Here is a 16,426-nt window from a genome sequence, read left to right as displayed (position 1 = left end):
TGGTGCTGAAGGTCAACTTCCCCTTAATCTTAAAGAGATTTGTAGGAATGTAGGTTTATTCGAGGGCAGCTTATGAGTCAGCTTATTCGAGGGAAAACTCGGGGTGAAGGCATGTCATTTCTTTGAAACAACACAGAGCGCCTGCGGGTTTTAAGCCGTCTGAGCTGCGTAGTGATGAATGTGAAACCGAACCCATCTGCTGGATGCTAAATTATCGCTTCGGTTGCACCACAAAGAATGAAAGGAGATTTTGTTTTGTTTCGTCAAACCAATTCCTCACAGGTATGTATTAACAGTGAAATGTTCAGCGATGCTAACAGGCAGCTACACAGACGTGATGTTGGTTTACCACTTTGGTCCACAGTGAAACGCAGACATTCACGGTTCACAGCACATTAATCCACTGACTTCTGCTGAGACCCACCATGAAAGTGACGTTTGTAAAAACGCTTCAACAAATAAATGGATTATTGTGAAACTTGGGGTCTGTATGATTCATCAGACCCAGGATATGTTTTCATTATCTGGCTTCACTAAGCCCGAACACTGACTCAAAGCTGTACGTGATCAACTCGCTGAGCCAGTCCAGGTCTTCCAGCTCCAGCTCTGAGTGCATTTACTAGAAAAAAGAAATCAGTGTTGGCACAACGTGACCAAACGCCTATTTTTATGACTGGTTTTAGTTTCTTTTCTTCTTTCAGCTGCAGACTTAAACAGTCTCAGAAGCAAGTCATGAACACATATTTAAACATAAATCAAATGGGTAGTTACGGGTTTTTTTTTTTTGCAGATTTTACAAGATCATCAAGTCGTAGGCTTTAGTGCTTTAATCCAGTTTCATGTTCATTCCTCAGGATAACTTCTCTTCCATTAGAACACCATCATCAGGTGAACACTTTGTCTCGTGCATTAAGTTATGACAAATAAGCAAACATGCGCTGAGATGGTAAACTTTAAGGTAAGTGCAGTAAGTTCAGCTGACTCTACTGCTGTTTTCCTGCATATTAACTTTGAGTCTTTACTCAATAAGGTGACTTTACAATCACATTCTGTAGCTTTGAGATCCATCCATCCACCTCATCAATCCAGTAGCTATATATATATAAGACAAGGAGAGCGACAACCATGCAGACTCACAGCAAGGGACAAAAATCTCTAATTAAAGCAGCATCCACGCTTTGGATTGTGGGAGGAAACCTTGAGAAAAGTCACAAAGACACAGAGCCGTGTTGCCCTGCGGTGTGAACCACCGCACCACAGTTTGCTCGCATCTGCACAAATAAAAACATTGAGAAACAGCAACCAGTGTGTTCACACAGCCAGGAGCTTTTATTTTCATTTCACTCAACTTCTATAAATAGCAGAAACGGTCTTTGAAAAGAGGAAAACTGTGCCATCATAGTGCCATGACAGATATCCTGGAGATAACATCTTGTCCCTTATCACAACGTCAAGCTTAGATACACCTTTCTGAGCTCTTGTGAGACACTTCCAGGTGGGTGTTTCCACATGTGATAGACTGTGTGAAGGTGCTTTCTTACCAAATTCACCCAGTAATGCTCGGGAACAAGAACAGTGGACTTTTAGCTCAGTTAACAATGGCAGATTAGTTAGAGCAGCGGGTTAAACATCCATTTAAGTGGAGCAGACTTCCAGCGCTGTGAGTTAACTCATGCTCGCGACAAAGCTCCATTAGTGTGCGTTCATCGCGACCTGTCTGTACACGTTTCAGGCTTTGTGTAACACTGAATGGGGCTCAGGCTGCACTGGCATTCTGCAAGAAGAAGGATCAAGTCAAGCTTGTGATTTAAGCTGCTCATTTCCTCAACTGCAGGAGAGCTCAAGCTCAGAAAATGCAGAAATGCCCGAATCAATCAGCTCCATGCAACACTACGTTTAATTACATCAGCTGACTGTAACACAACCTGTAGCTGGAAATAAGTCGACAACATCCTACAGTTTCTTCAGACAAACAACTTCACATAGAAAATGAAAGCCGGAAGTCGTATTTTTTGCACTTTTAACCACTCAAATTAACACTGAGGTTTTTTTTGGGACACCTCAGCTCCTCACTGCTGCTGCTAAGATAAAACAAAACAAAAAACAAAAAACAAAAAAGTTGCTTCTTTCTGTGAACTCAGAGTTGAGGTTTTCATGTGAGCCTCCAGAGAGCTGAACCACCAAAGTGTGAGTATCAGTCAGTGTCTGTACCTGTCTGTGCCTGTCTGTGATGTCCCTGAATTAAGCAAGTGGAAGCTGAAACCACACCTTCTGCATGCGTCTGCTCTCACACAGAAGTGAAGTTCAGGCTTCAGCAGCACACGACTCGGACATAATTAGGTTGATAGTGATTATTTCTATTTAAAGATTACCCAGTTAGACGAGTTCGTGATGATCCGCGACAATTAGTCGGTTTATGAGTTTGTCAAATAGCCGATGAGCTGACTGGTTGGCGTCATTTTTACGCAAAAATGTCAAAGTTAGTTGGAGGCACAAATGCAGACATGATAGTAAACTAAAAATCCATTTAAAGAATATCCGGTTAGATGAAATGTGACAGTTGTTTGGATTGGTTGATGGATGTGCAGCACTTTAAAATGCAAAAAAATTGGATTCACAAATGCTGATATGATAATAAAACAACGTCATATAGAGAATCAGCCACTTGTAAAGACATTTTTGCCAATTTTCCTCCATTTTAGAGTTCAGACAAACAATCCAATAATCAAGCGAATGAATGAATGAACATCTATCCCTGTTAGGTTTGATCATAGGCAGCTTTTCTGTTTTTCCACACGAGTACTGTTACCAGACTGCTCAACAGGTGATCTGAATATGGGAAGTTATGACAGCTACCGTACAGCAAAACTCATTTAGGCACGAATGTAGTAGTTTCCCCTTAGTGGTAAAACAGAAATCTCTCAAAAGGAGAGCAACAGATCACACAAAACCCTAAAAGTCGACCACGCTGAGCAGCAGCTGTCACCGTCTGGCTGTTCTGGGAGCAGTTTGCTGCATCGAGCTTAAAACCACAGCACGCCCAGTCCTTTTGTTGGCCTGCAGACCCAGTGTGTGTGTCTCAGACCCCCTGGACTGACAGACAACCCCCCTCCCCACGGTGTGTGTGTGTGTGTGTGTGTGTGTGTGGAGGGGGAAACTCTCAGCTGCCTGGAATTCCTGACCTGACAGGGAAGCACACTGAGTAAATCTCAAATGCAGACATTTTTTTTTTTTGGATGGAGGTTTGCCACAGATCAAACCGTCTGCTGTGATTTAGTGGATTGTCATAAATAGAAAAATAAAAAAACATTTATAACACCAGCCTCATGCTGCTGGTTGTTATAATAACAGTCTTACACACTCTCTCCCTGCTTCATAAACTCATGTGCTGCTGCATAAACTCTGTTTTTTTAAGCTCACTTTCAACATTCAGTGCATATAAAAACCCCCAAACTGCCTCTGAACTTATTTAAAACTGATGTCAAAGTTCTCAGAAAACAACACCGAGTCGTGAAAGAAGTGTGAGATCAGCTGCACAGCCTTTTCTTTTTTTTTTTTTTTTTCCACCTACCTGGTATGAAAAGACAAGTCGAGGGCTACTGTCCTGCAGGAACCGCCGCACTCGGAGCGAGAAACATCTGCAACTGTCAGTTTTTACGTCCTTCAGGAGGAACCAGGTCAGTCCACACAAGTGGCTCTTCTTAGAGCAGCATCTGAACGGTTGAGAAAGTCAGGAGAAAACTCCTTACAGCAAGTTTTCAGGAGGGATTAGTTCAGTTAAAAGTTCCGGGTTGGCTGGAGTCGCTCAGTCGAAGGCTTGCGTCAAGTTGCCGGATTTACAAAGCAGGTTCCGGTGAAGCTTTTCACAATAAAACCCTCCCTGCACAGTGTGGTATAGTTGGAGCTTTAATGTGAAAATAAAGCTGCAAGAGAATAGTGCACGGGAAAGAAACATACAATTTACTCTACAAAGATAGAGAAAGCATTCTTATCATTTACTTGAGTAAAATTACAAATACAGTAATGTAAAAACACTCCCCCTGCAAGTAAGAGTCCTGCATGAAAAAATCCTACTTGAGCCAAAACACATGTTCAAGATCACAAAGATGTCAAGAAAAGTATTTGCTCATATGTAAAATTAAAACCTAACAGCCTATGTCTACTAAAGTAGGAATTCAGTGCAGCAAAAGTCAGTAAACCTGCCATGACTGAGATTTAAATCTTTATTTGTGATAGCAGACTCCTCAGCACACAGGAACCAGGAGATCTGTTATTCAGCTGTTCTGTCCTGGAGGGGAGGTGTTGTTCTACATTTCTCTTTAATATACTGCAAAGTCTAAGACTGTCGCTATTTATCCGCACTTGCTAATAAAACGTCCTTTCCTATTCAAGACCTGCAGGTCGGCCGAACGGTGTTACGTTTCAGCTTTTCAGAAACACAAATAAAAGACGTGCAAATTGTGCAACAGAGGATAAGCCTGAAGTGGGACGAGAACTTGGGACTGGGTGGAATCTCCACTGCAACAAGGCAACCCTTCATTCATCATATCTTTAATGTAATATCAGTATTAATTGTGTGGGTGAGAGCTGGGCCAGATTACTGGAATCACAATGTGGTTCTAATAGTTGACGGTATGTGGGTCACAAGTGTCACATAAAGCATGAAATGGGTCAGATCAGGCCCGCTTGTGTTTGACTGGACCACCATGCTGCGCATACTGGATCAGAAAAGACACAAGTAAGTGTGAACCGGGATCATTTTGATGCAACACACAGAAAAGAAAAAAAAACAGGCAGAAACTTTACTCGTCCACACATCCAACAATGAATAACTTTTAGGGCTCATAACACAATTCATCTGTTTGTTTTTCTCCTTTTTACTAACACACTGCTTTTACTTTGAAATTTTAAAAAAAATACATTTTAAAAAAAGAGCTTTTGCTTCATTTGCTGAGGTATATCATATCTTCTTCTGCATTTGCAAGCAGCAGTCAGTAAGCTGAGTGGGATACAGTTGGCTACAGCTGCCCCCTGCTGTCCCTGCTTCCACCAGCAGCACCACATGATCAGTATTGAATGATCGGCTTATTGTTACTGAAACAGGAGCAGAGAGGCCTGCAGCGAGAAGAAGACCTCCTGTCACTCAGCATATCATTGCACTGATCCTGCTGTATTTCATATCTCTCTACTGTGCAGACACATTGTCAGATATCTTTATGGTTATTTTGTAGAGAGTTGAGAGGAAACATGGGGAGGAAGAGATAACAGGGAATGACATCCAGCAACAGTTGCTGGCAGCCATTATTGACATATAATGTATATTAGAAGTCCTTGTAGCTCTTTTTTGCATTAGGTCTTTACTCTACTCATGATTATTCATATAGCGCATAAACAACAGTGCTTTCAGAAAAATAAAAGAGCACAAAGAGTATGAACCTAACAAGTTTAATTATTGGGGTTTTGACTCTGTACCGTCATGCATGGTGTAAAAGTACAAGAAGAAATGACATCTTTATGATTAAAACCTGAAAAAAATTACATAAAATACACTTGATCTGATTCTAACTGCTGTCAAAGCCATAAATGCCTCTTTATCATAATAAATGCAATATATTGTAAATACACAACTGCTGCATATTTTTTATATTATGTTGTGTATATGTATGCAAAGTTAGGGTTTGTATTTGTTAGCACTGAAAGGCCTGCACCTTACTTTTTGTTGTATTCGTTGCAATGACAATAAAGTGAATCTTATAATATTGAGGCTGACACTCTACAGTATTCTTAATTATTGAGGAATGTAACCCCACTAATTCAATCATAATCTCAACAGGTTTTTGACACTAAATGGGAGAGACGACTTGTAAATAACATCACACGCCGTACTTTGACTGTTTCGTGGATATTATCAGGTTTCCAGAAACAGCTATGCCAGTTTTTAAATCAGAAAAACAGAAACTAACTGCATCCCTCAGCTGAAAACTTGAGTAGACACAGTAAAACCAAATCAAGTCCCAAACTGTTAACACGTCACTTAAACACGAAACCAGACGACGCACAAACAATATCAAAGTGTTTATTCTGTTTCATTTGATGCAACTACAGCTTAGCAAAGGTGAGCCTGTTTGGAAAAAAACACAGAACAGTCTGCGTGCTCGAGCCCCACATGCCGGCAGACGTTCAGCCTCCCCGGCGGCTCACGACACCGCCCCAACACGCCGACGGAGGACGAGCAGCCCGTCCACAGTGATGTAGAAAGTGCAACAACGAGACAGGCTGCTTCAATAAAGCACGAGGTTCTGTGGAGGAAAAACTCCTTAAACTTTGACGTGTAGCCCCAAATTAGTAGCGACAATCCTGGAATAATATATCTAGCTGGTATAAAAAATAAATGCTATTCTATACAAGCAGTAGAGGGATATACACAGTACATACATACACGTCGTTCTGGGCACAAAAAAAAAAAAAAGGGACGTTATTACACAAAAAGTGATTTTACAGAAGAAAGTACTGTCGAAAGATGAATGTTGGTGGTCTCATAGTAGGAACAACTCATCCTGAACTGCTGCTCATCAGAGAATAATCAGAGTTGGGGAAAAAAACCCCATCTAATTTAGAGTGAGAGGCAGTACTTCCATTTACTACAGACAGAAACAAAACAATAGAAATTACTGAATAGGGATCTGTGCCAAATATACAAAAACCAGAGCAAATTTAATGACATAATGACGATGTCCAGTAAAAACACATCAGAAACGCGTACATACAAATCAACTTGGTACAACGGTGTTCATATACAGACATCAGAACTGAAAAGACAGTCTCAACTCATTCTGGGAAGCTGTTCCTCTGACCAGCGAAGTCGAATCGGAGCCAATAAAAAACCTGCAAGGTTCAAAACGACACTAAAATTATAGAAATGAAACCTCTGAGTTCTGAAGAGCCGACACGGAACCTGGTGGAGAACAAGGCGGTCATAATGTGGAGTTTACAGGAAGTCGTGTTTTATTGCTGATTTTAACAAGCACCTCGTCGACCTTCGTGTGAAATTGTTGAATTCTAAAACTCGCCCTCGTTTTGGTCCTTGGCTGTTTACGTCTCGGAGCTTACTGGCGTCAGTAGCTCGGCGTTAACATCCTCTCTCGCTAACTGGTTCACGGCAGCACTTCAGCTCTGAAAGGTTTGATTAAAATGAATTCGTAAAACAAAGCAGTTCATACATACGGTGCGAGCATTTGAGTCTTTCGCTTTCTTGCAACTATTGCTCTGCCTGCAGTACAAACATAGGAAATAGACAATAGCCGCGTGTGCTGGTAATACAAAATATATATTCTCTATGTACATGAGGACAGTGCATATTTAACCAGCTGTGTTTGGACTTGGTGAAGCCATGCGTGAACTGTTAGTCTGCCATGACTCTTGACCTGATAGGAAAAGGGCTTCTCTCGTGTTTCCTCCCGGAGACGTCCCGACTCAAGAGACAAGTTCAATACAAAAAGACACACACTTACATAAAGTATGCAGACACGCTCACAAGCACACGGGGGGGAAAGCTGAAACACAAACACTTTATAATACACAAGAATCCAAAAATATAATTACGACTCTCTTTCCTTGGAAAAGCAGTAAGTAAAACGTTTTGTTCTCGCCTGTGTCTCTTCACGTCGAGCTGCTGCCTGACCGAGCTCGGCCTCAGCTCGCCCCGTCGGCGCAGACGTGTCCTTGAAACGCTCATCAGATCGTGTTGGCTTCCTGCCCCTCTTCTCACCTTCGCTGCCAGTGAGGGGGGAGGAGAGACGTGGAGAAAATGAAGGTAGATTAGCATATTTGGGCGACTGTTTTCAACATCCTCGGGGGTCAGAGGTTGAGAATGGGCACGTCAAAGAGGTCGCACAGGCCTTCTGTCTCGTCCAGGTTGTAGATGTAGTCGTGGTCGCTGGGTGGAGGGGACAGGCGGAGGAGAGGCGAGAACACTGGGGGGGGAACAGACAGAAAAACAGACGAGGGACATTAAGCTACAGGACTGTGTATTAGTGTGTACTATGTATATTTTCAACCTATTTTACTGCTTTTCCAACACTCTGTAAGAAAATATACCTTCTGATGACATCAAGTCCTCCAACAGGTCTCCACTCATGATCTCTGTCAGAGGAGGAATATGAAGGAAAAAAGAAAGACTGAGAAAAACGTCTGCAGGACACTGAAGACAAGTGTTACATGAAAGAGTGGAAACAGTCTCATGAAAACCATTTATCTTCATCTCAGCTTATTATGATTCAAGAAGAAACTATCTTGTTTTTTCAGGTTTTCCCTCCATTAATAATAAATGGAGGACTTTCCTCTTCCCATAATGGAATATTTGATCCTTTTATGAAAAATGTAAAAGCTCCAAGTTTGGAGAAGCGTGCTGTTTACTGATGAGTGATAAATCGAGTAGTTCGTGAAATGGCTCAAGAGAAGCTTACCTTTTGTTGGATCAAACATTTCTGACAGCTCTTTGGGGAAATCCAGCACTGCAGAGAAACCACAAAAACACATTTACACAGAGAAGCACAGAATGCACGCATCAATGTTTTCTCTATGTCATCACTGTTCATGGAAAGTAGCTGGATAGATGTTTGCATAATCAGCCTCCATCTGTAGAAAATGACACTTTCCCATTCAGCATTCAACAATAAAAAATACAAATGAACCATCAAAATGTCACAGAGAGCTTTAGAAGAACATGATGCTCACATTCAGACGGGTCTGACTTGATTGGTTCAAACACTGCCGAGGCAGAGGAGGACACAGATCCATCCAGAGAGGCGGAGGACTGTAGCTGCTGAGTGACGGCAGCAGGCGTTTCTGTTGTCGGGGTGAGCGGCGTGGTGCTCGTCACCTCTGAAATACAACCGACATGAGACCAGTTTAAAGAAAAGACATGTAGAGAATGTGCATGATGGGTGTAAACTCACTCACAGGAACAGAACAATAATTCACAAATCTTAAGATCAGTCACCAGGACTTGGTCCCTCCTTACCTGGCATCGTCTGGTTGGCTGCAGTAGCCGACGTTGTGGGGAGAGCTGGTTTTGTGGGAGTGGCTGGAGCTGCTTTGGGGACCTGCAGGGTGAACAGTGGGAGGAAGAAAATCATGACGTTGCACAACCATAAAACTGAATGACAAAAAGCAGAAGTTACAGTTTTTCCCACAGTCATATTAACAGTATTTCACTGACACATAACTGAAGCAAACAGGCTCTCATGAATACGCCTGGACTGGTCTAGCGCTTTACGAATTTTAAGACCAATGTCCACCACAGTTATCTGATTCTTGTCCTTTTCACAGTCATGAAAGACAGACAACAGCCCTACTAAATGCACAGAGAACACTGATGTAAGGTGTGGACCTGTGAGGCAGCAGTGGGCGGCTGGGAGGTAGGCGTCGGCGCTGGGAGGTTCTGAAGGACGTCATCTGGAGGAGGGACGGGCAAAACAACAGGAGAGGCACTGGAGGGGTCCTTATTGACCAATAAAACCTCGATGGGACCAGATGAACTCTTGAGACGGATCTGGTACTTTCTCTGTCCGTTAAGAACCTGCATTCAAACATACATTCAGTCTGAGACATTAATAAAACAGCAGACAGACCAAAGGAGCAAGAAAAGTCTCCAAAAACGACTTACAGCTTCTGGTATGGGCACCTCTAGTTGCGTGCCGATGGGAGCACGGATGGCGAGGAGTGTGTCACCTACAAAAAAAAGGAAAAAGATGATGAGTGATGGAAAGTTTCTGGCACAGAAAATCTCCAAGACTGAGCATGTGCAACTATTACCTTTAAAAGCTCCACAGAGGTCTTCGTGTTTTACATATGCCATAGTATGAATGTGTTAAGGGTCCAACTCCAGTAAAAACTGTATTTGGCACTGAAATGAAGACACAACTTAACAATACACCTTTGCAAACTGGATTCAGTAAAGTTATGAGCAAAAGCCATTTCCTCTCAAGGCTGTTTGATTAACCACGGACATAGACAGTGTTATTAATGGCAAACTCAAGCTTTTGTTTGCTGCACTTGATTGGATGACAAAACAAATGGTCAACATGTGACTCTAGTGTGAGTCAAGCTGTAAAAACGCTGCTTCTCACTTCAATCCTGTAACTAAATACCACCTTCCAATACACCCTCCCTGTTTGTTAAACGTCCCAGTACGCCTAATGACATCATCAGGATTATTTCCTCACACTGTAGAAATCTCCTGTCTGAACCACAGAGGCCATTATAAAACCGTTTTAACAGGATGAGTAATACTCTCCGAGTCCTTAATGTGCAAAATGAGTTGACTGCCCCTTTAAGTGACCACAACACAGAGCCTCAACGCGAGCTGGGACAGAGCTGGCCGAGTCACTGGGGATGTACACCCAGGATTATCTGTGATGAGCTGCCAGGTGCTGAGGCTGGACAGGTGTCACAGTTGTGTTACTGCTGATCGTGAGCGTTTTTCACAAAGCATAAAAAAATGAACACATCTATTCATTCTGGCATGTTTGCAAATGGGTTGAAGTGAAGGGTTTTCAGACAGTAGGGTTTTTCAGGGGCGTTGGACTTTCATGATAAAATTGGCTGCCTGTCTTATGCAGGAAAGAATCTGGTCTGCGTCAGTACCTACAGACGGATGAAGTCACAGGTCTGGCACTGCTCAGAGAAACATTTATGAACCTGCAAATCCACTAAATATTTTCCATGAACAGGTGAAAGTTACAGAGCTATATTTGTCATATGGGTTTTTTACGTCACTCACCAAAGCTCTACTGAAATTACAAAAACAGAGAGAATGTACCACCAGACGTAAAGTGAAAAGCCACATGACGACCACTCACAAGCTTCGTCAAGCCGGAGACAAATTATTATGTTGATTGGGGCTGAAGAAGAAGAAGGAATGACGAACAAATCCAACGCATCAGAATAACTTCAGGTCGAATAAACCTGTCGACCCTGACCACGGAGTCCATCACTGAAAAACCTTTTCTACACACCAGCTGCACAGTGGAGGATATGGACTATTGTTGGAGTCATCTGTGACGTTTTTGATGCTTTGCTGGACCCAGACTCTCTGCTGGTCCAGCTCGTGTTCTCGGAGGGCCAGGTCATCCAGCTCGGCCTTCAGGTCAATCAGCTTATCGGCTATCTCCCTGGTGTTGCAGCCTGGACCTACGCCCCTGAAACACAAAGGAACATTTGTATATAGCGACAGTAGACAACTTTAAACATTCATGAACCCACATGCTGTTTCTAATCAACGCCTCGCTTTATTATTGATACAGCTATGCAAATTCATTCTCATTCACTTTTGCAGATACAGCTGCCCTGAGGGAAGACAGTTTTTTCAGACAAATACAGCAACAGCCGCAGCTTTTCACAGACCTGACATTTAATCAAGCAGTCATACATACTAATAAACTGTACAGTAGCATTAACATTAATTACATCTGCCAAATTAAACAGTGGAACAGCTGATTATTAGATGAACCCTAAATCGTGGGTCACATTAATCGAGAGAGCTACACTCTCATCACGGTTCACATGATTAATTAAAGCTAAGATGGTCTGTTTTTTCACCAAAGATCCTTTTTGAGCACAGCAGATGAACTCCTGCTCATTTACAGTTCTTTTTCTCTGCTGATCAATGAGCACATCACTGACAAATTAATAAAAACTGCGGCCAAAAACAACTGTCCTAATACAGACTGCACTATGATGAACTGCAGTGAGCGAAGCCATTCTGACATTTATTTTTCTAGCCCAACCAGCAGCTGTCCAGGACGTTGTAGTAGCTCACCTGCAGGAGACAGGCTCTTCTCTATTGTAGTAGTGCACTTGTTCAAACCCTCATACGTACAGGACATTTACAGCGCACCCTGCCTGAAGTCACTTCCATCGTCTAAATGAACGTGTACTGTACAAACTGAGATTCTAATTTGTTCCATATGACTTCACGCTTTTTTTCAACTAATTTCTTCCCTGTTAAGACTCGGTTATAGTCACACAATCTGGAGAGTGTTTGTCACACAGGGTAAAATCAGCAATTAGTGCTGTGATGCTAAGATGAATAGGCTTCTCAGTTATTTCTCTGGCACTATAATGCGTATATGCTTTATGATGTGAAGTAGAAGCAATCGATTGGGAGTGGCGTAAGTGTTTGCAGGACACATGGTTAGTTGTTTGGCTTCAGATAGTTCATCCCCCTCAGTACCTATCCACAACTACTGCTCTGAAATCAAGGCCTTGTCAGGTCAGGACTAAACTCCAAAAAAAAAAAACATGACTAGCTCTTGCCATGCAGACTGAGATGTTGTTTTTTGTATTAACATTTAAAATATAAATGAACATTTGCTTTTTAAAGAACACAGAACACAGAGAATCCTTTTAGACAGCAAATACAGCACTTATGTAATTTTGTATTTCAATCGTTTGGGGAACAAACTGAACCGTGTGCTTACTTCCACTGGATGCTGTTCTTGGACTTCTTCTCAATCAGTCCGATTCCTTCCAGCACGTTAGTGATATCGTAGATACGCCGTTTCTGCCGCACTGCCAAGGTGTCTGCCGCCTGAACCACAGGACAAATGCAATGAAAAACACAATCTCTTTCAGCATGCTTGCAGCTGAAACACACACAAAAGAATGGCTGTCGTGTCTGTGCCAACAGGTGCCATGCAACCGAAAACTACAAAGCTTTACAAACCATTGTCGTGCCAATTAATCGTCCTTCCTAGCAGCTTAGTGTTTAACTAGCTAATGATATCCATATGGCAAGTGCTGATAAGTTTAGGCTTTGTCACCAGGCCCTGTGGGTAGACTGCAGTCCCAGGCCTGCTGGATGATGGCTACTCAACCATACTTGTCAACCATTTGCCAGTTCATACAACATAATTTAATCGTTCACTCATGCAAAACAAACATGAAGACTTCCAGTTTAGTGCGGCGATGGGAGCCACAGATGGCAAAGGAACCTGTGACAGAAATCAATATTCTGAAAGGTTCACTCTTCAGTGCCTGATGTCATGAGATGCCTTTTACTTTCTGCAGCAGTGTCAACACAGAAACAGCCTCCAGTCAGAGCAGCGTTTCTGTTTTAAGTGCAAGACTAGATAATCCGAACGCCCTTTAAATAAAGATGTGCTAACATGATAAGAAATCCTCCAAAGCATTCCAGCTAACCTAACCTGTAATCAGTCTTATTCTGTGTAGGATGCAGTATATAGGTCCAGACAGAGTAAATCAATTAATCACTCGTTATTTATAAAGTATTCATTACTAACATTGTTTTCACCAGCAGGTTGAAATGAGAGCGAAAGAGAAAGAAAACAGCGAAACTGTCCGGTATTTTATTATCAGCAAACCGCCACCATGGGTGTCAGCTGCTGAGAAGCCAATCTGTCCGCCGAGTCATGGAGGTCACTTTGAAGAAGGAACTGTTGTATTATACAGAGTAATGCATGGCTGGTCATGCTGCCATCTGGTTCACCAGTTTGTGTTGAGAAAAACCACAGACTGCTGCGTTGGATGAGTTAGATCTACTTATAGCACAGTTTGTCAGCTGTATTCATTATCAATTAATCTGGACTTTGTGGTATTTGGGTTGACAGCTCAGTGCTTCTTAAACATGAGTAACATTAACTGAAATGTGTGAAAGGATCAATTAGGTTTCAACGTCTTGTTAGTTGTAATCACCACAACCAACTAGTTCTAAAGTTATTAAGAGACTCTGGTATTAGTTGACTCGCCAACAAGTAGGATGATAGTTTCTGGGAGTGTTAATGTGATATCTGAAGAGCTAATAACACAGTTAATGGCATAGACTGTGGTGGATGCAGCTAATCTTAATGAATGTACTTCTAATATAAAGCAATGTCTGTTAGAATAAATGCGTTTTAAAATAACTATCGGAAACCGAGTGAACGCATGTCGTTAAGTGACAAAGACGTTATCAATCAGAAAAGACTGTTCATGTGTGAAGATATAGCAGCGTTAGCTCGGGAGGGACCGACAAAAGCTGACCCACTTTTTAAACTTTGAATCTGCAGGGGGCAGAGTCTGAAAAGTTGACCGGTGTTCTCAAAGTTCAGCTCGAGCCTTTCCTCGTCCCCCCTCTGCTCCGAGAGACGTGAAAACACCGTGACACATGATTCAGCCGGAGTTTGGACGTAACCACGGTGTATTAAAAACCACAAAGCCACGAGCACAGCGGCACCATCCATTCAAATTAGCCTGTCACACAGCTAGGCTAGGCTAACAGGCAAGCTAGCGAAAGTGCATGCAAGCCGACGACAGCGGGTAGCTCCAACTGACATGTGCTAGCTAACAACAAAGACTCCGGGCTGCGGGGCTCACCGCCTTCAGATCCAGCACTCCGTCCTTCGCCTCCTGGAGTAGAGTCACAAACTTGGTGGTGAGCAGTCCCAGGCTCTTTTCGTGTCTGCTCGGGGTCTGTGGCTGCAGCGAGTCCCCCACAGCTCCCAGGTCGCCTCTGTTGCTGGCCGACTCCAGCTCCATCATCGCTCAGGACCAGCTCCGTACTTCCCCCTGCCTCCCCGACCAAATCCAGCCAGCGAGCCCAGGAGAGCACGCCCCACCGCCGTAGTCACACGAACAGAAGGCCGGGTTAGTGCGGCGGTGCTCGGCGAGCTGCTGCGGCCTGCTTTACTCCAAATTATTTCACTAAATCGAGCTGAACGGGCTGAGTACGGTAATTCAATGAGCGAGCACTCGGTGGAGAGCCGTTGGCCACGCGAGGTATGACGGGACGGTTCAACGGTCGGAGGGAGCGTCCGCAAATACCCGACCCGAAAAACGAGCCTGTAACAGGGCAAGAGCGTGAAAACAAACTCAAAAATCATGTTACAGTCCACGTATGGGTTATATATTAATTAAAGGGTCTCATAAAGCAACGATTAAATATTATTTTTAGTTTAAGGTTTTTAAATAAAGCATTATCCAACTTTACAATGGAGTACTATTTGTACACGAACCCTTACTGACTCAAACTTGAAGAAAACACACGCACGCGTTCGAAATCGTGCGCGTCTGCGTGCACGCTGCGCGTCATCGATCGGATAAGGAATGTCATACACATTTCCAATTTAGAAAAATGAATCAAAATAAATAAATCACCAAGTTTGTCTTTTGCCTGGATTCATAAGTCATGTACCATTCATTTTGGAAGGCATTTGGTCTTTGAGAGTATTTGATGGTCATGCACATTAAATATTCTGTATTATTTCACTCTGTCTGTAAAGTTTTTTTTTTAAATTTTTTATACCATTTTAAGTCTTGTCACTTGCACTTTGAACTGAATTGGATTTGTTTGAAAAGTGCTACATCAATAAAGTTAGTTTGTTTGATTGATTGATTTGGTTTACAACTAAAGCATTTATGACAAAGTCCATGTCGAGAACTACTTATATTGAGTTGTTTGAAATACTTATACTGTTTTTTTCTTTTCTTTAGCGATCAGGAATCCCTTTGAGATAATCACAGTTTATATTGATTGTTTGTTCACTACAGTAATCTCCAGGATGTAACACAATGATAGAGTAAAGCTATAAAATATTGACATTATGAGGACACATAATAATAGTAGTAGTAGTTTTAGTTGCTCCAGTAGTAATAGCAGTAGCGGTAGAATTATTATTAATAACAGTTGGAGAAGTCACTACATTATTGTTTTAAAGTAATAATTATGATTAACTGTAAAATAAAATTTTAAAAAGTCTTCATTGTTTCTTTCTTATTCATAGAAATGATAAAAAAAACGAGAGAATTAAAAACCACATAAAAATAATATCATAAAACACATGCTTATCATTATTATTGTTAGTAGTAGTAGTAGCAGTAGTAATAGGAGGAAAAACATTATATTATTATTTTGAAATAAATATAGTGGTTCAGAATATAGATTATTTATTCTTTCGTTATTATTGTTATCATTATTTATCATTTTTCCATATTAAAATCATTAGTATCATTCCCTAGCCTCCAATATTTTCCGTACAGCTCTAAGAGCCTCTTTTTTCATATTTGATCAACAACACTTTGTCTACAGAATCGTTGTTTTAATGTTTTCTGTAATGTTCTTACTGTAGCTCCATGAATAAGTTATCGTTTATGAACCATCGAGTGAAAACGATTTAATCCAGCAGGGGGCGCTAGTGCCATAAGAAAATAGCGCTCTGGTAAATTTAAGCTTTCAGGTCAGTAGATTCGTGGCTTTTGTGCAGTTGCTTTGTATGTTAAAAAATAAATAAATTGAAAAAAAAACTATAAATAAAAAGATAGATTGGGCACGGCGGTCACTAAAAGTTGAGACATATTTCATGGCTGTTTTACTCACAATAGACAATTAAACGGTGAACTGCTGAGTCTCCGTGTTGCGAAAGTGCTG

At 41.8% G+C, this 16,426-nt stretch overlaps 2 protein-coding genes across 3 annotated transcripts in view; both read right to left on the bottom strand.

Annotated features, from left to right (window-relative positions):
* elmo3 (engulfment and cell motility 3) overlaps positions 1-16,426 on the bottom strand; it is a 41,733-nt gene that overhangs the window by 22,932 nt on the left and 2,375 nt on the right. Inside the window, exon 2 of one of the 2 annotated variants that reach the window (XM_008297527.1) lies at positions 3,572-3,744. The gene's annotated coding sequence lies outside the window, so the exon portion shown is untranslated. Of the gene's footprint in view, positions 1-3,571; positions 3,807-16,426 lie in introns of those variants that run through there. The other variant, XM_008297526.1, reaches the window with a different exon arrangement.
* e2f4 (E2F transcription factor 4) lies at positions 6,061-14,766 on the bottom strand. Its single transcript, XM_008297529.1, has 11 exons — positions 14,377-14,766; positions 12,483-12,592; positions 11,040-11,201; positions 9,817-9,860; positions 9,668-9,732; positions 9,392-9,580; positions 9,023-9,104; positions 8,737-8,883; positions 8,466-8,513; positions 8,098-8,142; positions 6,061-7,973 (listed from the first exon to the last, which is right to left on the bottom strand). Exons 1-11 carry the CDS (start codon positions 14,539-14,541, stop codon positions 7,858-7,860), a joined length of 1,173 nt encoding a protein of 390 aa, XP_008295751.1. The 5' UTR covers positions 14,542-14,766; the 3' UTR covers positions 6,061-7,857.

This window comes from Stegastes partitus, unplaced genomic scaffold (genome assembly GCF_000690725.1).
Source record: "Stegastes partitus isolate 25-593 unplaced genomic scaffold, Stegastes_partitus-1.0.2 Scaffold1227, whole genome shotgun sequence".
NCBI classification, from domain to species: domain Eukaryota; kingdom Metazoa; phylum Chordata; class Actinopteri; family Pomacentridae; genus Stegastes; species Stegastes partitus.
Note: the sequence above shows the minus strand (reverse complement) of the source record. Positions and strands in the feature narration are given on the sequence as shown.